Raw genomic sequence first — 27,708 nt, forward strand, 5'->3', positions numbered from 1 at the left:
TATATATATATATTGTATTATTTTATAATTTTACTGACCAAAGATATGCAATATCTATCTATCTATCTATATAATTTTACTGACCAAAGATATCTATCTATCTATCTATCTATCTATCTATCTATCTATCTATCTATCTATCTATCTATCTATCTATCTATCTATTTGTATAATTGCAATATTGCAATATTGCATTTATTTGGTCAGTAAAATTATCAAAATTAACATTAAGGTAAATTAGAATATGTTAATATATACATGCAATATACTGATGACATGCAATTTGTATTTCTATGAATGAATTACTGTACCTATCAGGTCATGAAATATGAAGCTAAGGACGAACAAATTCTACGCAGAGTTTCTTAGTCTTTCTAGCGTTAAATGGAACACTGTAATTGTACTCCCCTCCTCGAAATCGACTTCAGAATTTTAACATTACAATTACGCAGACACATATGATTGACATCATGGCCGACCACAGAGTATGCGCAAATTCAGAGCGCGAGGGTGATCACCACCATTGGGGCGCGTCTTCTGGATTTGTGGGCGTTTCTCTTATAGCTATTGTGTTTGGTTGCGCCCATCGTAGGGGGGAACTAGAACTTAATACGGTGTTGCAGTAAATCAGACAGAGCTACAGTAACAGCGTTGAAATTTGTCACCCTGTTGCAAGTATTTTTGGCCAGTGATACAAGCGAGAGATATCATTGCCGACTCTCATTTGGGGAAGAGTAGAGTTGTAGAGCGAGAAACTACATCGGATCGTTTTCGGGAACAGTTTCGGACAGAATCGACTCCTATTTGACTGGAAATGTCTGAAAACAAACCAAATGATGATCCGAAGTTATCCACGACGGACAGAGTGGTTAAATGTAAGTAGATATTCAATTGCCACAGCAGAGTGGTTGTTGTCACGGACTACTTTAAGTGCGAAAACCTTGAGATGTGAGTGTAAACGTGTCCCTGCAGGCAAGAGTCGTCCGATGGTTTGGTAATGCTCTATATAATATGAGAGATCTGCCCATGGAAAAATGGGTGGTAGCCGGCTGTATTGGTAAAAGTAGGAAGTAAAGGTAGTTGTTATAGGCTACATAGTTGGTTGCATGCGTGATTCGTCTAAAAGAAACGCTTCATACCCCCTTACTTTTCTAGGAATTGAATTTTTTATTTTTTTGTATTTCACGTAGTTGCAGCTCGTGAGTTTTAACTCCATGTCGCAATAAACGTGTTATTGCGTACAGCTTCATTTGTGACTAAAAGAGAATTTCGGACTCGTTAGATATTACACAATACTGACAGCTACTGAAAAAGCATGCATACCGGTAGGTTTAGGCAATATGCATTCTTGTGTTTATTGCTTGATGATCAATTTGGACATTAGGGAGCATATGACAGGTTGGGCCCCCTGACTGTTTGGAAACAATCCCTCTCAGTGGGGCACTTCTGCCTTCAGCTAAACACACTCACACACTTGCAGTCATGTCCCATTTGTTTTTTCTCATCAAAGCAATTTCAGTCATGATCATTTGCTGTAGCTTTTTGAAAAAAACATCTTATTTTAAAAAAAATGCAAACAACCAAAGCTCACAAAGAGCAGCTTTATAATTTGACTCATGGCTGTTTTGCACAAGCCATTACTGTTTTCTATCAAAAATAACAAACCATACATATCTGCCTTGCCTGGTAATGGATTCTGCACAACTCATATAGAACTCCCCTCCCAGAAAAACCATGCTACAGCCTCCTACTCCCAACAAGCATGTCTTGCTGAAGTAATTCAGCAGCCAGACTAAGGTTTTATAAGTGTGTAGATCTGATATGAATTGATTGCTCTCATAAACGAGCCCGGGCTGCTCCGATAACTCACTTCTCACCTTTATTCCTCACATCAGCTCTTAGCATGGCCCCATGAACATAAATTTCCTCTCGCCGGTCAGGGGATGGGAAGGCGAGGGCTGGGAGTGCCTTAAGAAGGAGTTGCACTTAAATGTTTAATGAGATTGGTGCATAATGTATCAGCTTGATAAGGGAAATATGAGTAATAGGAGCTTCAGTGGTCCTAAATACTCAGCTCTGGTGTAAGAAAAATGGGTTTAGGGCAGTTGGCTGTAGATTAGATCAAGCTTGTGTTATGTCCTGCAGCGGTTTAAGAAATATATCCTCATAGAACATGTAAAAAATAAAAAAATAATATATATATATATATATATGATATGATTTTCTTGATAGTTGAGTTTGAAACTTATTATTGGCAATATATTGTATTTTATACCATAGCTATTTCTCATGCTTTAATTGAAAATATCAATTGAATAAATACATGTTTTTGCTTGGGAAAATACAAACTTATTGTTAAGACTGCAGCATTATTCAAATGTTATAATGTATTTTTTATTCAGCTGCTGCTACAGAAGCTTTTCTCTTGTTTTTCTGCTTTGCCCTCACTCTATATAACTCTTGACATATCCACAGGGTTAAAACCATCTTCAGCATTCAAGTCATTTGTTTTTGCATTAATTTTTTATTCCTATACTGTTCGGTGTTTTTATGCCTTTAATAACCTATGAACAGGCTGCAGGGCCAGTTGTTATCTGATAGAAAAGCTGAATTGGAGTGAACAGTTTAGCACTGATGTGCCAATGATTTCTTTTGTGGTTTCTGTCAGAGCAGAGCTCAGTCAGGCAGATCTATTATCTGCCAGTCGCTCTAAGCTGCGGAAAGATGGAGCTTTTAGTAGAGTGTCCTTCGTTTTAAAGGAGCTTTTTACATAATACTGTGTGATACCACTTTTTACTCCAGTCTCCCTTTCGAAGAAAATCCCATTCCAAATGAAATTGGAGACTTTATGTGTTCAGAAAGAGAGTGATAGACTGACAAAGACAGAGAAAAAGGTGTACAGAGACAAACAGACAGACAGATACATGAAAGAGTCTGCTGTGATCCACAAGTGTGGCTCTCTAAGAGCTGGATCGCACTGATTAAGTCTATTGTTCCTGCAGACCTTCTGTATTTGCGCTCTGTGGGAGGAAGGTGTTGCTTTAAGGCTGTCGGATTCCAGCAGGGACTGTGAATTAGATTTTTTTTTTAATGCAAACACATCACAACAGAGTCTGTTTCAGATAGCTCTGGGCACAGGAGTGAAGGTGTGTTTCAGAACTGCTATCTGCTATCTGTTTCTGACACATCAATGCCAAAGTCATGGGTTTGATTTCCAGGGAACACACAAATGGATAAAATATGGAAATTTTGAATGCACTACATGTCTTCACGGATCCACCCAACCCGAGGACCCAGGACCCGTACAGGTACGGGTCCATATTTTAAATTGTTAGCCAGGTCCGGGTCGGGTCCCATGTACTTCGGGTCCCGGGTCTGTTTAACATCTGCAGTGACACAATGACTGTACAATTGACAATTGGCTCTTTTATTTAGAAGGCGGGACTTATTCCGCCATATCGGTGTTTGACAGATGACGTAAACCGAAGTGCATTATTGGCGTCGGCGCGATTTTTGAGATATTGTGGTTGGAGTTTGTTCACGTTGTATATCTAAAATCTATGGTCAGACACATCTCAGGGAACACAGATAACGTCAGCGGCGCCGTGGCACTGAACGAGCCGGGTCTCTTCGTGTCCGGGCATATATTTTTGGACCTGTGAAGACCTCTAGAATGCACTGCTACACTCACTTTGGGTAAATGCATTTTATCTGAATGCATAAATTTAATTTAAATGCATTTCCTGTGCTTTTAAGGGTGGGCAGTATGACCAAAATCACGATATGAGTAATTTTATAGCTCAGTAATAGTTTGGGCTGCATGATAATGGTGAATATGATAATCACAATTATTTTACAAAATTGTTTTGTCAATATTACTAATTACAATTATTCTGTCATTTCCAAACTTTTTTTTATTACAGCGCTCCACAATTTAAACAAAAATAAAAACAAACACACTTTTGCCAATGTTTAGATATCAATTAAAAAACAAACAAACAAAAAATATTTTTTATTATTACATTAAAATATTACATATTACAACAGCACTCATGTTGAAAAAGGTTTTAAAGCTACAAACTAGTAAGAAATTACATTTGACCAAAATTAAGTTCTGCCCTTGCTTTACTGCCAAAAGAAAGAGTTACTCTGTTGGGTGTTCACATTTGATTCCTCTCTAAAAGAGCCATTTTTAAATTATTATTATTATTAAATTGCAATATACAATAGTACTATATTTCTGTAATAATTTACCATGCAGCATTACTATATGGTCTCAAACCTTTATTTTGGTGGAGAACTGATGAAAGATGGTGTGATGTTCCTGTTTACAACAGCTTTTTGTTCCTCCATACATGCTGAAATGTTCTCAACTCCTCCTCGGACCACAAAACCTCAGTGCCATGTGGCTACTTTAGATTTAGAAACTCGTAATGGCCAAACATATTTGTTATTAGGCAAATGTGCAACTGAAGTAAATCTCGAGGGCTTATATAATGCAGTCAGTGCATGTTAGTGACGTGCACAAAACTAACCAAACTCGGAGCACAGATGTTCTGTATACTATGAACATAATCGAGATGAATTTAAAACAAATCAAATAATTTATATCCCCTTTTCTCCCAATATGGAATGTCCAATTCCAACTACTTAGTAGGTCCTCGTGGGGGCGTGGTTACTCACCTCAATCCGGGTGGCGGAGGACAAACCTCAGTTGCCTCCGCTTCTGAGACCGCCAATCCGCGCATTTATCACATGGCTTGCTGTGCATGACACGGCGGAGACACCGCAGGTGGAGGCTCATGCTACTCTCTGCGATCCATGCAAAACTTACCACTCGCCCCATTGAGAGCGAGAACCACTAATCGCAACCATGAGGAGGTTACCCAATGTGAGTCTACCCTCCCTAGCATAAGTCAGAGCTCTGCTTTACAAACTACATTATGACATCAAATCTAAAGCATTGTTTTCTGCATTATATTTTCTGAAAAACATATTTAATATCTGCACATATCGGTAATCATATACAGTGATACCGATGTATCAGTGAAAGGCTATCAGTGAAAGGCTATCGGCCTACCGATATATTGGTGAAAGGCTATCGGCCTACCAATATATCTGTCGGGCACTAGTAGGAATCGGTGCAAGTGTAACACCATGTGAACTGTCTGTTGAAGAGTTACCCACGTCACTTTACTTTTGACTTAACATTTGAGAATATGAACCGGCAAAATGTTTTATTTATTTTTTATGCACATTAGTTGAAAATTAAATAAGGAATTTTCTATGCAATAACATAAATGTGCTGAATGGTTTATGTATTTATTGCGCCCTCTTGTGGACTAAGGAAACAATGTAAATTTTAAAATCAGCTGACTTTAAAATTTGAATATTATTTCATGCATATTCATATTTATATATTTCATTTTAAAAAGTTCAATATATTTTCATGGTTCAGTCAGTACTCTTTATTTTTATAATAAAGTTCAGAATAATTTTACTATGAGTGTTATTTTTTCATTCAGTATCTGAATATGATTAATTGGTTATTGGCAATCCACTATTGATCGACCTCTAGTCTGGATCACAGAAATGCCGTACAGTCCAGGCAGAGTGTGTCAAATACGGTGCTCTGTGGCATTCTCCGCTATCTAGTGTTATACCCGCAAAATCTGAATTTTTATTTTATTTAAATTAATCAATATAAATGAAGCACTTTTGTTTTAAAATCTCCTGTTGTCACTTTAAATACTCAACTTTATAATTTTTGGCATCTCTACAACCTGTAAATCCACTTTGTTTGCCAATTACAATTTGACATCAACACTATTTGATTATTTTCATTTTTTTGGAACTTGAAGGACACAAACAAAAACATGAGATTATCCATAATAAATTAATGATAAGTTTGTCATCAGTGTAAAAAACAGTTGCTTAAAATGAATAAAATAAAAAAAAGTTCTGACTCTAAATTCTGAATGGACGAGCTACATTCAAAGCTGCTGATAAACGCACATGGGCATCAATTTAATTAGATAAATGCAGTAAGTTGTGACGTTGCTTGGCAACTGTAAACAACTCAATTCTGCTTTGCATTACACCTCTTAATAACAAGTTATTTCTCATCTTTACTTGCCTGGGCTCTGTAAGGGCTTTGTCTTGTAAGGTTTTGTATTTTATAACTCCAAATTTGTGTAAATAATGATAAGCAGTGTTGGCCAACTAAAAGCACTAACAATATATCATCCACTGACGCCTTATATATGATATAACCAAATCTCTATTGTTGTACGTACAGGGGCGTTTCTAGAGACTCAGGGGGCCCCAGGCAGAAGGGACCTGGTGACCCCCCAACAAACAACCACCCCTACTACCCCCCCATAAGGCACATTAATCATTAATCCACACACATAGATTATTATACAAACAAATCTTTTATTTTCCGTAAAATGCTTTTTTTTCAATGGAAATAATATAAATAAAATATAAATAAAGGCAAACTTTTCATCCATAATATAAATAACTCCAAATACACAAACAATACAAAAATATTTGCTTACAAAACCGTAGTGCACATTTTTTATCAGAGCTTGGAGTTGCTGTGGTTAAGAGTTGCTGTGGCCCCTTGTAATGGAACTAACTTGCTGCCATTGGATGTACTGGCCATTCCTTCCTCAAAGTCCTCCTCATGACCTGAAGTTTATATTGCTGGAGAAAAAAAAACACTTGTAATGAATGAATGAGTATACAAATAAGAAGTAAGTTATTGTGTAAAGATTTGTGTGGCCATATTTTAGTGTGTCCATAAATCTGCGTGGCCATCTTTAATCAAATAATATATGTATAGTGGGGAGCAAGTCAAGGTCAACTTAGAATAACTTCATTTTACCTTCATCTGTTGAGGCATCTTGTTGAGACGGACAAAGAAATTTAAGCATTGCACCTTCAGAAAAAAAAGAAAAGAGCACAATTGTATTTGGTCGTGCAAGCACAGTCCATAAACACCAAATGGTTAAGATCTGTATGAAATAATTCACTAACAGCTAATGGCAATAACAACACTTTAGCTTATGTTAACATTTTGTTTACTGTAACATTTTTAGATGAAAATTCAATGAATGTCGAAACTGTCACAGTAACATATAATATTTTCCAAAAATGCATTAGTAACATCTTTGGAAGATATTATATCTGTTACTGTGACAGTTTTGACAGAACATGCTAATCTAGTCTACTGACCAAGTAACTGTTGTTATCATCGTTGTTGTTAGCAATTGACAACCAAATCATTATGCTACTAATGGGAGAAATTAAACGCTTGGCATAACTAACTTCTGTATACACAGCACAGCCATTGGCAAAAAAGAACATAGCTTACGTGTTAACATTTTATACACTTGTAAAAACAAATGTACAGAGATATACTATATACTGTTTTATGCATCACACGTTTCTAGACAGAGTAGTCTACTGATTAACTAGCTGTTGTTACAATTTGAACTGACAAATGACAACCAAATTTTCTGATGCCTGGTGGGACAAATTACACCCCTTGACATTACTCCTTCATTCAGTGTAACAGATTCTCACTTACCAGTGTCTCGTTTTTTCTTTTCTTCTTCCTCTTGCTTTCGTTTCCTTTTAATATGCCCGGACAGGTAAATCCGCTTCATGGTCCGTCATTTAACTGCCGCTCTGAAACTACAAATTTTTGACAGCAAGCTCGTAGCATGTGGGCCCCTTTAGGGGGGTTCCGGACGTGTCATTGCAGTGTCTTGTACCATCAAAGAATTTAAGGGGGTTCCATGTTGTCGTTGCTGTGGTCTAATGTAATCAGCCGTCCTTCCAGCTCGGGGCCCCAGGCAATTGGCTGGTTTGCCTACCCCATTGCAACGACTCTGTGTACGTATACAGTCATATTTCTCAGCCCTACCAGTGTACAAATGAAGGAACAAGATAAGATGGTGCCTTGTTTACTTTTCACCTTCCTCTTTACTTGGATCAACCAAGAAAAACTTTTTCTTTCAGTCACTTTGATAAGGTGAGAGCCATCACTCTGTGAATAAGACAACAGTTTTTCACTGCTCCCAGTGAAGTCCATCTGAACTCGGCATGAGACCATTGTCTGTTGGTTTTATGCTGCAGTTAAAGATGAATAGCATGTGACATTTGACTTTTCAGGGGAAGCGCAGGCACAGCACAGCGCGAGGAGGACTGCCGACTCTTTAGCTGATCCCTGCTGGATAGCTCAGTCATTTTTAGCAACAGAACCTGAAGTAACACCACATACCTCAATGCCAGGCTTTATAGAAGACCCCCTCTAGTGACTTTCATCCACTTCCCCCTACACAGACAGACACAACACTTCTGTGTTCTTTTTTATAAACTTGTTATTTAGATCCTGTAATAGATGCAATCAAACCACTTTCCATTTTTGTGGGTGACCAGTATACCAGTATAAGTGACCATCCCCCCTCCCCCCAAAACGTCTTACAAACCACTAATTGCATGTACAGTCTGCCTGGAGCCATCTGGGGTTAAAGGATTATTCACCCATTCACATTCATTGTATGGAAAAAGGGTGCAATGAATCTATGAGTGTATTCATATATTAATGCTTACAATGTAAATCTATTTCCCTATTCTACCCAGATCATGGGTTGCTTACAAATCTTCATTTTCACAACCATGAGCACATTAAAAGGACAGTTAACCCAAGAATGAATATTATTTTATAATTTACTCAACCCATGTTGTTCCAGATGACTTTCTGTTTAACCTGGAACACAAAAGGAGATGTTAGGCAGAATGTTAGCCTCCATTCACTTTCATTCTTGTAGAAGATGCAAATAAAGTAAATTGTGACTTAAAGTAACTTACTGCCTAACATCTGCTTTTTTGTTCCACTGAAGAAGGAAAGTCATATGGAGCAACATAAGGGTGAGTAAATGATGACATAATTTGTATTTTTGGGTGAACTGTCCCTTATGCACTTGACCACCCACGTTAGCCATGAGTAACTTGGTCTACCCTGATGAAGAAGTGTAAACAACACTGATATGTGGATGTTTGCCAAGTATGACAGCGGTCATTTACATCAAAAAACCTTAAATGCACATAAGAACATTCTGTTTATTTTTAAGGGTCAGAGAGAGGTCAGCCTCATGTAGCCAGACTTGACTATCGGCATAAAGTCTTGTCCACTTTGCAGCATGTTCTGGCCAACAACTGGCCATGGCAGGGTTTCCCGCAGCACTTTGAAACTAAGGCGGCCGCCTTAACTACGTCGTCAAAAAAATATATATGAGCGATATTCGCCGTGTTACTCTGTCCTGTTTTCTCCCTTTCCATATTTAAATATGTGATAAGCCTTCGTGTTCGCTTCAGTCTTGTTATCAGCGCGTTCTTCCGCAGCGGCGCCGAGCGTGTGTGCGTGCGTGCGTGTGTGTGTGTTCATCTGAGCCTCATTGGTCTGTCACTGCTCGTCAATGTCAGAATATTTGAGATGACCAATCAAATCAAAGTAGGCGGGCTTTATGTCACAGAGCAAATTTTATCAGAGTGACTCGACGCGCTTCAGTTTACGGTCGGTCAAGTGCTAGATTAGATGTAAGTTGCTAAACTAAACATTTGCTATTTGGCTGTTTTTAGGTCATAAATGTTATTTATGAAAATATGCATAAATGGTCCACTCGTAAAAGAGTGCAATTACTGAAGGGCCCTTGAAATGTTTTTTTCTAAACCAAGGAGGATAGCCTGTAGCGATGCTAGGTGTCAGCTCTGCCATAAGCAGTGATTGTAATAAGCTTTGCACATTTTGACGGACTATTAGATGTAATGTTATTACCTTGACAAATTAATACATCATTAAAAAGATATGACTCAAGTTTCAGTATTTGTTTTAATTTGTGTCAGGAGTTATGCAATCCCCCCCCCCCCCCCACCTTAACTAACACATTTTCTGCGGGAAACCCTGCATGGGTAAATCTGAAATTGACAGGCTAAGCACAGCACTTCAACATGGTGACTAACAGATATTAAAAAAAATAAATTGACTAAATAACTATAACATCTTATTGCAGAAATGTTCCAATAAATAACAACACAAAACCTCTTATGCACATAGTGAACGGAGAATCTTGTTCACAACATCGAGCAGTTTAACCTTTCCAACTGCAACAATTTATTTAAAAAGTGTCAGACAGAATGAGCAAAAGACTTTAATAACTCCAAATCACCTCACAAATATGGGAAATTACTCACAGCGACAGTGAGCGTCTTGTAATGTTTTGTTGATGCAGCTCTTTCATGGCTGTAACAGTAGCAGCGCATACATGGACTAAACCTAAAGCATTAAAGACACAAAACTTCTTGCAGAGTGATTTACTGTGCTGACCATTATTCACTTTTAAGCACAGCAAGCTGTAATCGCAGCTTGAAAAAAAAAACGCTACTCAAAACGTTGCAACTCTCAAGTAATTTGAGAATTGAGTCTCCCATTAAAATACCACCACTAAAAATATTATATTTGTAGTCGACCCATCTATTTAGTTAGTTAGTTGTTGGACAATTAGTCGACCAACGTAGCACATCCCTAGTAGCAACCTGGTACCCTGTAGGGTTGGGCGATGTCCCCTAAATTGGCAGTTGACGATGTTGACAGTAAAACATCGCGATGGACGATGATATCGTCGGTGGGGGGTTTAATATAATTTCATATAATTTTCAAAAATGATATGAAAAATTATAATTTCGTTATTTTACTAACCCAACTAATGACTCGGCGCTTTATCAGTAGGTTGCACGACACGTGAAGCATTTTTTTTTTTTTAGCTTTCACTTAAGAGTTGTGAACTTTTTATTTTAATATATCTCTTTACATAAATACTATTTTCCAATTAAAAACTATAATTTCGTTATTTTACTCACTGATGAGCAAAAGGTCGAGGCATAAATGACCATGTACCTGCAGGAAATGGCCATTGATGGGGAAGAGGACCCGCTGACTTGGTGGAAAACGAAGGACAAAAGGTTTCCGTTCATGGCAAGATTAGCACGGAAATATCTGTGCATATGTGCTACCAGTACTCCATCAGAGCGGGTCTTCAGGTAGTGTAGTTACTCCAATCCGCAGCTTATTAAAACCAGATAAAGTGAATATGTTGGTATTTCTGGCCAGAAACATCGAAATTTAAACATGGTCTATGGTGAAAGATATTAGACTTCTTTACGCATTTTCGCCATCCGTTGTGGAGCTATTCGATTTTGCATATTATTTTTTAAACGTTCATTTGTGTAGTTCATATGACCACTTTACAATATTTCAATAACATAATTTATTTTGTAGCCTGTGCTGAAGTTAATTGTGCTGCTAATTATAAGTGAAATGTTAATGCCGAGTTTCAGTCTGAGTGTTGTACCCGTTTCATTTGTTGTTCTTCTATGTTTTAATAAATGTGTGTTATTCATATTCACCTTTGTTTCTTTCATTTGATTTGACATTATGGATTTATGGCCAAGGAAATTTTTCTTTAAAAGTATTAACCAGACAAAAGTGATTTGATGTTCGCTGGTCTGGGTTTATCTTACTGCCTCTTCAGTGTATACAAGTGCTATGTGACAATGAGCAAGATTTTCTGAGACACTGCAACTACTAATAATTAATTAATAAAGTCTATTTTCTAGTAGCCTACAACATAAAATATTTTAATATAAATGTACAGTGTAAGACATGTAAAAAAAAAGACAAGAAGCTAACAATGTCAAGATCAATATTTGTGCAGCCTGCCTGACACGGTATTTTCACAGACTAACACGTCACGTCTCTGGCATATACTACAGTATTTAAAATAGCATATATGCATTAGTTATATTCTCAATTTAATTTACAGAGCAATCCCTGCAAAGTTTTTAGGTTAACTATAGAAGAGACTTGGATTAGTGAGTCACACTAGCAAGACTCGCAAAAGGGGGCGTGGCATCACGATGGTGGCTCGACATCGTGATGTTAGTCAGCCATCACGATGGACGACAACCCTAGTACCCTGTAAACACAACTTTGTTTTAAGACAGACATGGATGTGCCTTCTGTGTCTATGACTAGAAATAGTGGTCTTGTGAAACTAAATTACGAGTGTTTTGGCCCCATGAAACATTGACAGGCATTGTAAGTTGGCTTCGGGGAAAAAATAAAATGCTACAAAAGTTTAAAATTTACAACAACAGTTTCTGTGCTGGTAGATCCTGTGGATGACAAACGATCGGGTACGTGGCAACAGCATGTTTGACTGCTAAACGCACTGCTTAGGTAGGCAGGTGTTTTACTGAAGATCTCCAGTCACTTTGCAGTCAGTGACAGGACAGTTTCTGAGCACATAGTGTCACAGTGTGTTCGGGTGTGTAGAGTTGCAGAAGCAGAGGTGTTGGAAGTTTGTAACACTCTGCTGCTGCTGCCAAGATGCGAGGGCTAAAAAGACAGGCATTAGCAAGACTATCTGTCAGAAACCTACAGAAAGTAATGATAGAACATTGGGGAGAAAAGGAGGAAGGCAGAGTGGCATTTTCTGTTTTGAAACTTTTACCTAATGATGGCTCTCTTACTCGGTGACAACAGTTCCAACACAGTCCAACCTCAGCAGTGTACTAAAATAGATATGCAATCTCTCCCTACCTCAATCACAACACAACCAGAGCAGAGCAGTATACTAAGCACACACACACACACACACACACACACACACACACACACACACACACACACACACACACACACACACACACACATTGTGACCTCAGTTTACTACCACTCAAACCAATGTGCACTTCTACCCCCAAGCACTGTAGTAGATCTGTACACAGGAATGTACCTTTCATCCTGTTTTTGGCCTTGGACAGAATGTGTGAGGAGGTTTTTCCTCGGGCACTACATGGTCAGCCCAGGGGTCTTCCAGAGAGAGGTTGTTAGTCCATCTGTTCAGGCATGTGGGATGGGCATAGTCATAGTCTCAGTCAGCATGCTCAGTGACCACCCACAGTCCATTCACTGACCGTCTCATGTATATTGTGCATAGACTGGACAGCACTTTTCTGATCTAGTAATCTCTAATCAGATTGGCTAGATTATAGGCTTTTAAATCAGACAAAGTCGTACCTGGTAGCGGGTTGATACAGTGAGCATTCTTGGGGATGAAATAATAATTGGATTTTCCAATTTTTCCAGGTTAATAATGGAAATTCTTTAAATAATATTGAAGTTATGTTGGGGCCTTTTAATAGCAATTAAATGAAAAATCCACAAACATAACTGTACTGCAATTCGTTTTTTTAGGTAAGTCTTTGAAATTGTCTGAACCTATGTTCTGTACTGTGCTTTGAGTCTCTAAACATGTGTTTTCTGTACAATTGTTCGAGACAAGAGACTGCCATGCCAGTAATTAAATTAATTATTTCCATGCTGGGCTATTATTGGGGTATAATCTGTCTTAGAGCATTTATTTGCAGAAAATGACAACTGGTCAATATAACTAAAAAGATGCAGTGTTTTCAGACCCCACCTAACCATTGAATGACAAGGTGGAGTATCGGTGATTATCTGGGTGTACTTCAGAAAGGCTGGAATCGGACAGATACATCTTTGAGAAGGACGCATGATCAAGCCACGTACAAGGTTATCCTGGAAGAAAACTTGCTTCCTTCTGCTCTGACAATGGTCCCCAACTCTGAGGATTGTTGTTTCCATGCTCCAGGCCAAACAACTAGGTCTATCAGATCAAGACTCTGTCATGGCCAGCCCAATCTCTAGACCTGAACCCCCTTGAAAACCTCTGGAAATTGATCAAGAAGAAGATGGATAGCCACAAGCCATCAAACAAAGCCAAGCTGTTTTAATTTTGTGCCTGGAGTGGCATAAAGTCACCCAACAGTAAAGTGAAAGACTGTAAGAGAGCATGCCAAGACACATGAAAGCTGTGATTGAAAATCAGGGTTATTCCACCAAATATTGATTTATGATCTTCCTAAATTAAAACATTAGTATTGTAGTGTTTAAAAATAAATATTAACTTGTTTTCTTTGCATTATTTGAGGTCTGACAACACTGTATCTTTTAGTTATTTTGACCAGTTGTCATTTTTTGCAAATTTATGCTCTAAATGACCATATTTTTATTTGGAATTTGGGAGAAATGTTGTCAGTACTTTATAGAATAAAACAAATATTTACATTTTACTCAAACACATACCTATAAATGTAAATCCATTGAAACTGATAATTTCGCAGTGGTCTCTTAATTTATTCCAGAGCTCTATATACAGTTGAAGTCAGAAGTTTACATACACCTTAGCCAAATACTTTTAAACTCAATTATTCACAATTCCTGACATTTAATTGTAGAAAACATTCCATGTCTTAGGTCAGTTAGGATCACTACTTTATTTTAAGAATGTGACATTTCTGAAAAATAGTATGATGTATTTCTCACAATAATTTTATGTAATTTTGTCCCATTCCTCTACACAGAACTGGTGTAACTAAGTCAGGTTTGTAGGCCTCCTTGCTCGCATACTCTTTTTCAGATTTGTCCACAAATTTTCTGTCGGACTGAGGTCAGGGCTTTTTGATGGCCACTCCAATACCTTGACTTTGTTGTCCTTTAGCCATTTTGCCACAACTTTGGAGGTATGCTTGGGATCGTTGTCCATTTGTTAGACCCATTTGTAACTAAGCTTTAACATCCAGGCTGATGTCTTGAGATGTTGCTTCAAGATATCCAATTAATTTTGCTTCCTCATGATGCCATCTATTTTGTGAAGTGCACCAGTCCCTCCTGCAGCAAAGCACCCCCACAACATGATGCTGCCACCCCCATGCTTCACGGTTGGGATGTGTTCTTCGGCTTGCAAGCCTCACCCTTTTTCCTCCAAACATAACAATGGTCATTATGGCCATTTTGTTTCATCAGACCAGAGGACATTTCTCCAAAAAGTAAGGTCTTTGTCCCCATGTGCACTAACAAACTGAAGTCTGGCGTTTTTATGGTGGTTTTGGAGCAGTGGCTTCTTCCTTGCTGAGCAGTCTTTCAGGTTGTCGAAATAGGACTTGTTTTACTGTGTATATAGATACTTGTCTACCCGTTTCCTCCAGCATCTTCACATGGTCCTTTGCTGTTGTTCTGGGATTGATTTGCACTTTTAGCAAAAAACTACTTTCATTTCTAGGAGACAGAATGCGTCACCTTCCTGAGCATTATGATGGCTGCATGGTGCCATGGTGTTGATACTTGCATACTATTGTTTGTACATATGAACGTGGTACCTTCAGATGTTTGGAAATTGCTCCCAAGGATGAACCAGACTTATTTTTTTTTTAGGTCTTCGTTGATTTCTTTAGATTTTCCCATGATGTCAAGCAAAGAGGCACTGAGTTGTTCAGTACACCTCCTATCAGAAGCTGATTGGCTAATTGTCGAAAGGCTTAACATAATTTTCTGGAATTTTGCAAGCTGCTTAAAGGCACAGTTAAAGGAATAGTTCACCCAAAAATGAAAATTTGCTGATCATTTACTCACCCTCAGACCATCCAAGAGGAGGCCATCTGCCTCCTCCTCCACGTGACGCGTGACCTTACCAACAAGCTTACATCATCCCTCTCATGAGCACACGTCACAGAGATGTACGGAAGCAAACATTTGTAGTTAAAAATTATATAAGTATTGTGTGGCAGCGGGGGCGTGGTCAAGCGCCCGTCCGGGAGAGAAAAGCGGTAAGGGTGCTCACACCTGAGCTAAATTATTTCTAACACCTGTCTCTAATTGCAGTAGCTTGAGGAGAGCGGCATAAAAAGCAGCAGCAACAGAGCCCAGGGGAGAGCCCGACACAAAGGCCAAGAAGCTATTGTGCTATATTAGTGTGTGAGAATTAAAAACAACCTTACCTGAACCCTGTTGCTGTTTCCGTCCCTTCCTCACTGGAAACTTGTTACACTGGTGCCGAAACCCAGGAATTTGCAGGAACAGTGGTCCAAAGCTATGGAACAGAGTCGCCCCATAGAGTCCTCCCAGCTGGCGGAAGTCCTCCAGTCCCTCGCTACGCTCCATCAGGGCCACCAACAGTCTCTGCTTGAGCTCCGACAGGACCAGGATCGTCGGTTCTTTGAGATCATGCAGGCTCAAGCAGAGGACCGGCTTGCCATCCGGAGCCTCCTCAGCCAGGAGGCTGCTCCAGACGCAGCCGCGACCCCGGACACCCGCGCCACACTGCCCCCACCCACGCTACAGAAGATGGGGCCGGCAGATGATCTAGAGGCGTTCCTGGACCTCTTTGAGCGCACGGCGGAAATTTGGGGTTGGCCACACGACCACTGGGCAGCCCGCCTCGTCCCTCTCTTGTCCGGGGAAGCACAACTCGCGGCACAACAACTTCCGGCAACAAGCCTCCTGGCTTATACCGACTTGAGGAGAGCCATCCTGCAACGGGTTGGTCGGACCCCGGAAGAAAGTCGCCAGCTCTTCCGGGCCATGAAACTGGATAAATCCGACCGCCCGTTTGCGTTCGCCCAGCGGCTCCGTGATGCCTGTCGGAGGTGGCTGCTTGCGGGGGACCGCGACGTCGAGGAGCTCGTCGATCAAGTGGTACTGGAGCAGTTTGTCCAGCGCTTGCCCCGGAAAACGGCGGAGTGGGTCCAGTGCCACCGCCCGGCATCGCTGGAGGAAGCCGAACGACTCGCGGAGGACCACATGGCGGCGAGCCCTCTCTCTCTCTCTCCCCTTCCCCTGTGTCTTCCCCTGTTTTTCTCCCCTCCCCTCTGCCCTCTCGCTCTGCTCTCTCCCCAGGGTCCGTTCCTGCCCCCCGCAGGCGCGGAGGATTCACGAGACCAACTTCTCGGCCGTGGGAGAACCCGCCTACCCCTTCCCCGTCCTTCAGCCGCTCTCCTCCTCAGGTGGGGGCGCCCGCCAGCACGGGTGCGGCCGTGGCGCCTGGGCCGGTCTGCTGGAGGTGCGGAGACCCGGACCACTTCCGGGATCAGTGTCCGCTGATGGAAATAGGGACGGTGGTGCGGGTCTCTGACTTCCCGCAGGCTGCCCCCGATCGGGCTGGAGCGTACCGTATTCCGGTAAGGATCCAGGGGGGTACATACCAAGCATTGTTGGATACCGGCTGTAACCAGACCACCATCCACCAACGCTTGGTTCAACCCGGGGCTTTGGGAGCTATACTGGTGAGGGTGAGGTGTGTGCATGGGGATGTTCACAAGTATCCCATGGTGACTTTGGCGATTAAATTCAGGGGAAAAAACCATAGTGTGGAGGCAGCGGTTAGTTCCCGCCTCACCCATCCGCTAATCTTGGGTACTGATTGGCCGAATTTCAAAGATATTTTAGAGGGTATTTGTGCGGATGGGTCCTGCATAAAGAGGTGTGCGGTGTGCGATGCTTTGGCAGGGGAGGCGGAGCCGGGGCCGTCCTCGGCTGCTCGGAATGACGAGGGAAGGGGTGAGGTGGCCGCCCCTCCTCTCAGGGAATTCCCTGAGGGGACTTCCCTCTAGAGCAGTCGCGGGACGAAACCCTTAAACATGCTCTTGGCCAAGTGAGAGTAATTGATGGTCAACAGCTCCGGCCGGGCGTCGCCATTGCATACCCATATTTTTCGCTTATTAAAGATCGGTTGTACAGAGTGACGCAGGACGCTCAAACAAAGGAGGAAGTGACACAATTATTGATTCCACGGAGCCGCCGGGAAATGGTTTTCCAGGCGGCTCACTATAATCCTATGGCCGGTCACCTCGGGGAAAGAAAGACACTTCTCTGTCTAATAGCCCGTTTCTATTGGCCGGGCATTGGTGGTGACGTCCGCAGGTGGTGTGCGGCGTGCCGTGAATGTCAGTTGGTAAACCCACCGGCCACCCCAAAAGCGCCTTTGCGCCCCCTTCCATTGATCGAGGTCCCCTTCGAAAGAATTGGAATGGACCTCGTCGGGCCATTAGAACGGACAGCACGCGGACATCGCTTTGTGTTAGTCCTAGTGGATTACGCAACGCGATATCCGGAAGCAGTGCCCCTGAGCAACATCTCCGCACGTAGTGTTGCAGGGGCACTCTTCAAAATAATCTCCCGGGTGGGGATTCCGAAAGAAATCCTCACCGATCAGGGCACAACGTTTATGTCACGTACACTTCGCGAGCTTTACGAACTATTGGGCATTAAGTCGATTCGCACTAGCGTTTACCATCCGCAGACTGATGGCCTAGTGGAGCGATTTAATAAAACACTAAAAAATATGATTCGTAAGTTCGTACACGAAGACGCTAGGAATTGGGATAGGTGGCTCGACCCCCTGTTATTCACAGTACGGGAGGTCCCACAAGCCTCCACGGGGTTCTCACCGTTCGAGCTGCTGTACGGGCGACGCCCACGCGGGGTCCTCGACGTCATCCGCGAAGCTTGGGAGGAGGGACCTTCTAATAGTAAAAATGAAATTCAATACGTTCTTGATCTTAGAGCAAAACTCCACACACTGGGGAAATTAACACAGGAGAATTTGCTCCAGGCTCAAGAATGCCAACGCCGGCTGTATGACAGGGGTGCTCAGCTACAGGAATTCGCACCGGGAGATAAAGTGCTTGTATTACTCCCAACATCGAGCTCGAAATTACTCGCCAAGTGGCAAGGACCCTTTGAGGTCACACGACGAGTAGGGGATCTCGATTATGAGGTTAAACGTACCGATAGAGGGGGCGCGCGTCAAATATATCACCTCAACCTCCTGAAATCGTGGAGAGAAGAGGCGGCCTCTGTGACGTTGGCAACGGTAGTTCCGGAGAGGGCGCAGCTCGGGCCGGAGGTAAACAAAGCCCGCAATCTCAACACCCCGGTTCCTTGTGGAGACCACCTCTCACCGCGCCAACTCGCAGAGGTTTCCGAATTACAAAAGGAGTTTGCAGACGTGTTTTCTCCTCTACCGGGCCGCACAAACATCATACATCACCATATCGAGACCGAGCCGGGCGTGGTGGTACGTTGCCGCCCCTATCGCTTGCCCGAACATAAAAAGAAAGTAGTTCGAGAAGAATTGGACGCGATGCTTGAGATGGGAGTAATAGAAGAATCCCACAGTGATTGGTCCAGCCCGGTTGTCCTTGTTCCCAAGAGCGATGGGTCTGTACGTTTCTGTGTGGATTATAGGAAAGTCAACGCGGTGTCTAAATTTGACGCGTACCCAATGCCCCGTGTTGATGAACTGCTCGATTGGTTAGGTACGGCTCGATGTTATTCGACCTTGGATCTAACGAAGGGTTATTGGCAGATCCCCTTGACACCAATTTCCCGTGAAAAAACGGCCTTCACCACGCCGTTCGGATTACACCAATTCGTGACGCTTCCTTTCGGTTTGTTCGGGGCACCAGCCACGTTTCAGCGCCTCATGGACAGGATCCTCAGACCGCACACTGCTTACGCCGCTGCCTATCTAGACGATATCATCATTTATAGCAATGATTGGCAGCGGCACATGCAACATCTGAGGGCCGTCCTGAGATCGCTGCGGCGGGCGAGGCTCACGGCAAACCCGAAAAAGTGCGCGGTTGGGCGTGTGGAGGTACGGTATCTGGGGTTCCACTTGGGTCATGGCCAGGTGTGTCCCCAAATTGACAAGACCGCGGCGATTGCGACTTGCCCTTGACCAAAGACCAAAAAGGGGGGTGAGGCAGTTCCTGGGGCTGGCTGGCTATTACAGAAGATTTGTGCCTAATTATTCGGATGTCACCAGCCCGCTGACTGACCTCACTAAAAAGGGGGCTCCAGATCCGGTCCAATGGTCGGAGCAGTGCCAACAGGCGTTTACACAGATTAAAGCTCCACTTTGTGGGGGGCCGCTTTTGCATGCACCTGACTTCTCTCTCCCTTTTGTTTTGCAGACGGACGCTTCAGACAGAGGGCTGGGGGCGTACTCACGAGGTGGTGGAGGGAGAGGAGCCCGGTGCTGTACATTAGCCGGAAGCTCTCCTTGAGGGAGACTAAGTACAGCACCGTAGAGAAGGATTGTCTGGCCATCAAGTGGGTGGTCCTCACCCTCCGATACTACCTGCTGGGGCGGGCCTTCACCCTCTGCTCGGATCACGCCCCACTGCAGTGGCTCCACCGCATGAAAGATACTAACGCCCGGATCACCCGTTGGTATCTGGCCCTCCAGCCTTTTAAGTTCAAGGTGGTCCACAGACCGGGGGTGCAGATGGCTGCCGCTGACTTCCTCTCCAGAAATGGGGGGGGAGTGGTAGGCAGGCCGGATGACGCCCCGGCCTGAGTCGGGCGGTGGGGGTATGTGGCAGCGGGGGCTTGGTCAAGCGCCCGTCCGGGAGAGAAAAGCGGTAAGGGCGCTCACACCTGAGCTAAATTATTTCTAACACCTGTCTCTAATTGCAGTAGCTTGAGGAGAGCGGCATAAAAAGCAGCAGCAACAGAGCCCAGGGGAGAGCCCGACACAAAGGCCAAGAAGCTATTGTGCTATATTAGTGTGTGAGAATTAAAAACAACCTTACCTGAACCCTGTTGCTGTTTCCGTCCCTTCCTCACTGGAAACTTGTAACATATTGTTTTGTTTCTAAAAATAATCAATCGTTTGGGTGCAGAAGAACTTTATTTGTCGACTGGAGTTATTGGATTATTTTGATGCACCCTAAATATGCATTTTGGACAGTTAAAAAATGGAGCACATCCACTTGCATTGTTTAAAGGAGGAGGCCTGAAATGAAATTCAAAAAATCTCAAATTCTATTTTGATGAAAAAAGAAACTCTGATACATCTTGAATGGCCTGAGGGTGAATAAATTTTCAGCAAATTTTCATTTTTGGGTGAACTATTCCTTTTAAATTAGTGTATGTAAACTTCTGACCCATTGGAATTGAGATATAGTCAATAAAAAGTGAAACAATCAGTAAACAATTGTGGGGAAATGTACTTGTGCCATGCACAATTAGATGTCCTAAACGACTTGCCAAAACTATAGTTTGCTAATTTTAAGTCTGTGGAGTGGTTAAAAAAATACAAGTTTTAACGACTTCAACCTAAGTGTATGTAAACTTCTGACTTTGAAAAAACGTGTATTGTGAAAAGTGATATACAAATATAAATTACTTCAGTGTAGACAAAAAAAAACATTCTCAAGAAAAACATGAAGATTGTGAGTTCATATTAGTATTTCTCATTACAATCTATTAAGTTACAATATATTAAGCTACTATATATAATTTTAAATGAAATATAAATAAGTGCATATCAATGAAAATTATTTAATTTAATTCTTCCTTGTGTTTATTTAATAAACTCGAATATCATCTACAGGCTGAAACATATTAAGATATAATTTAAGACAAATCGTCCAGCCCTAATGGAAAACCAGCTATAAAAGCACCACAAAATGACGTGGTTGCGTCATCAATTGTTTTTTCATGTCTTATTTTATTTTTATCACAGTATCGGTTAGGTTTAAGTTTGGGAGGAGATAGAGCATTAACCTATAAACCTCTTCTGTTTATTTTTTTATATATCACATTCGCTTTTTATGACACTATTGGTTAGGTTTAAGGTTTTATGTAGGGAGGGATGTTTTGTTGATTTAAAACTAATTTTGGAATTGCCATGATAAGTGTAAGGAACCCCGTAAAACCATTTTGCAAAAATGTTGCCACAGTCACGTACTTTTCATTAGATCATGCTGGAATAAACTTCAATGTGGACAAGACCTTTTTCTGTGTAGTCTGGCAACATGAGACCAGAAACAAAGCAGCAAAACAAATTCAGAGAGTGAGCATACTGTCATTGCCGTGTCCAAATATGTGATATACCTCCCAATGTGGTTGTAACATTCAACATCGTCTTGAGTTGCTATTAAGAGTACAGTATGAATTTAAATAGTATCGTACATTGCTGCAGGTTGTTATTCGTCTGTTGCTTTTCATTAGACTCCATCACTTCAGACCTGAATCTACTTCTCATGTTTTCATGTCTTCTGAGAACTGGAATGTTGTAATTCTGAATGATCACATTATTCAGGTTTACCAAAGAATGTTGTCTTGCATTTCCTATACTGTTACCATAGTTAAATTCAAGCAGTATTTGCATTTATTAGTGCATGGATTCTGCACAAGAGATAGTGATTCATTTTTTGCCATTTGCATCCATTTAGCAGAGCGAGAGAATGAATGAACACCACACAATTTATCCTAATGAGCTTAATAAATATGATTTTGAATAAAATGTCATTGCAGTCAGACATAACAGGCCTCAATAGCCAAAGTTTTGCTTTCTTTGTTCAGTTACTTTTTTATAGATGTTGGATGACTTCAAAACTTTTGCAATCCACTAAAATTTACATCAGCAGTCATTTTATGACTAAACTGTGAAAACAAAGATTGTGCAGTCAGACTTGTTGTTCAACATATAAGTATTTATCTCTGTAGTCCTATTTATGCTAGTTTATGCATTTCAGCCCTGGGCTCCTCATATTGTGGTATGTGTCTCCCAGCATTTGACATCGACAGTGTGCTGTAGTCAGGCTCTAGTACTGAAACCCTCGATGACCCCATTTCACACATACTAATACTGCCTGAGCATTCCACGAGCCCTTATTAGATTACGTAGGTATTGCTTTAGCACAGATTGTGGATTTGGAGCAGATAAAAGAAGCTTTCCTGCCCAGATTATGGACTGTATAGCATAAAGGGATGAGATCGGCTCAGTTTGAGTGGATGAAATGGAACCGATCTCTTACTTTTATTAACGCTGGTCTGTGATCATAGCTGGGAATTCTGGGAATGTGGGGTGTATGCAAATCAGTCCTGAGGAAGCCTAGTTTGATATTGCAAATTGACATAAGACTAGTCTCTTTTAAGAGTCAGCACTAGCTCTGCACACAAATAACTCATGCAAATAGTAAATTTGGTTTGGCTTTGTGAATATGACGTGTGTGTACTGTATGTGTGTGTTTGTGTGTGTTGTTTAAAGTGTCTTCTATTTCTGACCAAGACCACTGTCAGCATACTTCGGTACCAAGTCGTAACTAAAATCACAATACCAGTGTTTGTGCAGAACTGGTAGTACCGAGCCATTCAGTCTCATTCGGTCTGACTGACACACTACAGCTTTTAAATGCTCACACACATATTTGAGCATGTGCTCCGTTATTCCTTTTACACTGAAATGCACAATTATTCAAAAAAAATTTGATATGTTCTAGTGAGATTATTAAACCACAAAATGCTGCAATCTTAGTCTGCATTTGAGCTGCATGAGCTTTAAAGGAATGTGAAGCAGACTGCTTATACCGTATACCATGAAACCATGATAATTTCTAAGACTGTTATCATACCGTGAAAATCTCATACCTCAAACCCTTTTTTAAAAATAAAAATAGATAATATTATATTTATAGTATATTTATATTATGCAATAATTTCTTCACTTTCATGCATTATTTTAATGCTCCGATTAAACCCACAAGCCTTTATTTGTCCTGAAGCAAAACCTTTGAGATTTCATTTCATTGTTTTATCACTCCACAGAAATGCAGCGTGTGTCTCCTCTGTGTCACTGCGTATCATTAACACTGCGTGTATGAACCAGTAACATTTGCCATTAACACGATCGTTTAAAGTGAAACCGGAGCACAGTGCATTCCCTATCAAGCACAACTGGTTGTTGTATTCATTATCAAAGTTTATACTTGTTAGTTTATATTTTTGCGGGCGTTTTGCGCAAACCACTGCTGACAGCATGCGCATCAGTGCGCTTCGCACGTGCTCTTCGGGACAGGAGCTGTTTGAACTGGTGCGGCTAATTGACGCTCGGACTCGCAGTTGACACTCTGAATGACAAACAAACACATGTTCATGGCATTAATATAGTATATTCGCTTAAAATTCCATTTATTTGGGCATTCAAATGTGATTGGTTGTCTCAGATAACCACAGTTAGATCAAATAACCACAATCAGATAGTTATTTAAAAATTGCGACAGGCCTACCGATGGTTGAATGTAATTATTAGGTTAGCACAATTGAAAGGCCTAACATTACCAGCACATATCTGGGAAATGAACAGAATCTGTAAATTAAGTACTGTACTAGATGAAAAGAGGAAAGGGATATCAGGAATTGAAAATTTAAATATTATCTTAAATGAGCAGACAATAAAATCAAAACATATAAATTATTTAATAAGGATGAAGCATAGAAAAATGCCTTGGAAGAGAGTTTCATGACTATTTGAATATTAATCATGACATAATTGTCACCTTATTTAAATGACCCTGGAATACTGCTCTGTTATTTGAGTGTAATTCAGTAATGTTGTTGCGTGACATCCTACCACTAGGTGTCAGAAGGCACACAGCAGCAAATGAAAATTTTCATTTAAAGGGGTCATGTCATGAGGAATCAAATTTTCCTTGATATTTTTACATATAAGAGGTCATTCTACTATAAAAAATACAGTAAATTCCAGAACTTATAATTTAATGCCAAATGCAATAAAAACATTTATTGAAACCACGCTGCCAAAATCGCCACATTCTCTACTTCCGCAACAACCCAACGTCACTTGGGGTACAACATCAACACCTATTTTAAAGTCATTGCACCCATAGCCCCGACCACTGGTGCTCACTTACAGAGACAGAGAGAAAGACAAAAGGCCTAACTACTCCTGAACATGAAAAAAAATATTTTTGTAGATAAACATGTACTACATTGACATCTTTGACTTGTCATCTCTCTGGTACACTTTTAAAAGACGCAGTGTCAAGTTTCAACTCTGAAGAGAAGATGCATTTCATCAGCTACTGTGACTTCTGTTGTTTTGTTGCTTAAAGGTGCACTCAGTAACTTTTTGTTCATGAAAGCTTGGGACAAACAGTGACACCTATTGGTGTGGATGCAGCATTATTCAAAATCAATAATTTTCAGTTACAGATGCCATTGTTTCACTATTTACAATCAGCCATGTTTTATTTAATCCAAGGGTGAAAGTGTACAATAACAAGATGGTTACTGATATTAAGTGAGTAGTATTCAGATGGTCATGTGATTCTAAAATGGCAGTGCCCATTAGAGCACCCCTGCCCCATGTAGAATAAAATATATTTTATAAGGGTACTGATATGACTAAAGTCCTCATCTCATGTGAGTGATCATGATTTTATACAAATTGATTTTGTTAGAATTAAACTTTTTTTAATGGTGAAAAAAATTTGTGCACCTTTAAACTACTCAACAAACTATTCATTCGCCTGTCAGTTCTATATTTAATTGTTGGTGAATGTAAACATGCACTAGATGAACGTCTTTGACCATTTTAATTTGTTTCTGGTGATGTGCACCTTAGTGTAGGAAGATAAACTGGATGTGTGCGTCTTGTTGTGAAGCAGTCATAAAGCGAGTCTTTGCCAAGGAATTGTCACTGAAGGACAGTTAAAAATACTATTAGACTCGATCAAATATGTAAGTAAACAGTTCCATTCATTAATATTTCATATGTCACGATTGTTTATGATGCTGACACATTGTCTACACCAGGTGCGTCTGTCGAAGCGACGCAACAGCTTGAGGCTGTCTACACCGTTGGCACAAACTTTCTGAAACGTTTCTTTGTGTTGTTGGCAGAAGTAGTTTGTTTACTGTTGGATTCATGGTCAGACTGAGGGGGGCAGCGCTGGTCAAAAAGTTGTTGTGTTGGGGTGTTGTCGCTGCCCTTTTCTACATATCGCGGCCCCATTCAACATATCGCGCCGCCATTTTGTGGCCCTCTTCAGCCAGTCGCGGCAAGGTCAGCATAACGTGGCAGCCCGTTTCAGCTTATCATTGTCCTCAAAATATAGCCAGCCCACCAGTAAATGTCCCGGTTCTCTCTATGGCCAGTCCAACCCTGGTTGGAGTGACGTGCTGCAACGGACAATTTTATGGTAGACAGCATCATTGATTATAGTGTCCGGTGTAGACAGGGTGTTAACTGTTGTGCTTGAGATGAATTGTGTAATATATTCGGATGCAAAGTGTTGGATGTGCATTGTGGGTAAATGGTAAAATGTACATATCTAATGTTTTGGTGCTTGTTTATTCTCTTCCGATTTAGTTGATGGCTGAAAAATGGTTGAATTTGAGGGGCTGCATGCTGTTAGCCAATCAAAACAGAGGGCATTTACATTGAAGTTTGAAGGAATATCTGAGGCAAAAAATCTAGCTTTTCAGAAAGATAAGAGACAGGTTGAAATTATCATATTTTACAAAATGATGACTGTTTTGGTGAAAAAAGCTTTAGTAACATTATCAGTGGACCTCAGGGAGGATAATGAAATTGTAAAAAAAAGAGCATTTCATGACCCCTTTAAGAGAACATTGTATGTAAATATGAGAAGAAAATCGAAATATAAGTGTTCCTCTTCTGTCGCTCTCTCCACGTTGTGTCAGAGAAGTGACACTAGGGGTCTCTCTTGAGCGCCGATATTCACCTCTGGACTATGAAAAAAGGGCAATGAGAGTTGGCAACCAGTATTTGCATGTCCCGCCCCCGGACATACGGGTATTTAAGCGGCGCAAATACGGGAGTTCATTCAGAAAATTTCTTCGGAGCCGATGGTCTTGCATGCAGTCTGCTGCGAGTTACACACCAAGTTCCTGTTTAATCCTCTGACGCTCTGCATGCTGTTGGATCTGACGGCGCATAACAGCGGCTTTCTCCTTCGTGCACGGCTGTGCATTCTTGCCCTGGAGCTCGACAGCGCAGACAACTCGAAAGAGTTATTCTAAAAGAGTAATTTCAGCTCTAAAGAGCAAAACACAGCGGCGTTGAACGTCCTTCTCAGGGCGCGTCTTTTTAAAGACGATATTTCCGCCCTGTGTAGTTTCTGGATGTGGTTGATGTCTCCCCACCTCTGACGGTCATAAAAACTGCCTTGCATTCCTGGGTTGCGATCACACGCAGGCAGCGTTTTTATGAATGGTCTATTTTTCAGTCGCGAGAACATAGCCATGACAGCATTGCGGTCGTAGGCTTTCTCTTGTAGTGAGAAAGCGCTTCAGCCGCCCCAGCGCTCGCCTCCTTCCCACGGGATTGAGGCAGGCGCGCTGAGCGATGAAAACGATCTGGGGACAATGACGGGCTCCGTTTCACCGGGTGAACCCCCTCGAAACCCCCGCCTCCCCGGCACGCTTGCTTGTTTCTGTCCGAGCATTCTCTTCAATGGGATATGTTTTCAGTGTGAGAACATAGCCGCGGCAGCGTTGCGATCTCTGCTTTCTCTTGTAGTGAGAGAGCGCCATCTCAGCCGCCCCCCATGCCTCGCCTCCTTCCTACGGGATTGAGGCAGGCGCCGCGGGCGATGGAGAACGATCTGGGGAGAATAATGGGACACTTTCGCCGGGTAAATCCCCCCGAAAACCTCCCGCCTCCCCGGCACGCTTGCCTGCTTCCCTCGAGCTTGGGATTAGTGCGGTCCGCTTAACGGCCTAACGTCCGGTCCCTCCATCTCCCCAGCATTGGATGATGACATCACCGCTGCATCGGAGAGCGTAACAGCGGTGTCGGATGCGGATAACTCGCCTGGGCCGCCACCTTCGGGTCTCCGCCCAGTCTGAGCCTGACACAAGAAGGTCCGCTATGCTTCCCCGGGCTTAATTGGTTCCGCGGGCATGTGCGCCGCTCACAGCCGCGCCCCCCCGGATTC

The 27,708-nt window shown here is 41.7% G+C and overlaps 1 protein-coding gene across 4 annotated transcripts in view; it reads left to right on the forward strand.

Annotated features, from left to right (window-relative positions):
- The first annotated feature begins 598 nt into the window (after positions 1 to 598).
- Positions 599 to 27,708, forward strand: part of LOC127657353 (protein phosphatase 3 catalytic subunit alpha-like) — a 172,087-nt gene continuing 144,977 nt past the window's right edge. For all 4 annotated transcript variants that reach the window (XM_052146101.1, XM_052146112.1, XM_052146104.1 and 1 more), the window contains exon 1: positions 599 to 875. In XM_052146101.1, coding sequence (XP_052002061.1) covers positions 815 to 875 — 61 coding nt within the window. In that variant the 5' untranslated portion in view covers positions 599 to 814. The remainder of the gene's footprint in view (positions 876 to 27,708) is intronic.

The sequence above is a fragment of the Xyrauchen texanus genome, chromosome 2 (genome assembly GCF_025860055.1).
Source record: "Xyrauchen texanus isolate HMW12.3.18 chromosome 2, RBS_HiC_50CHRs, whole genome shotgun sequence".
Classification (NCBI taxonomy): Eukaryota; Metazoa; Chordata; class Actinopteri; order Cypriniformes; family Catostomidae; genus Xyrauchen; species Xyrauchen texanus.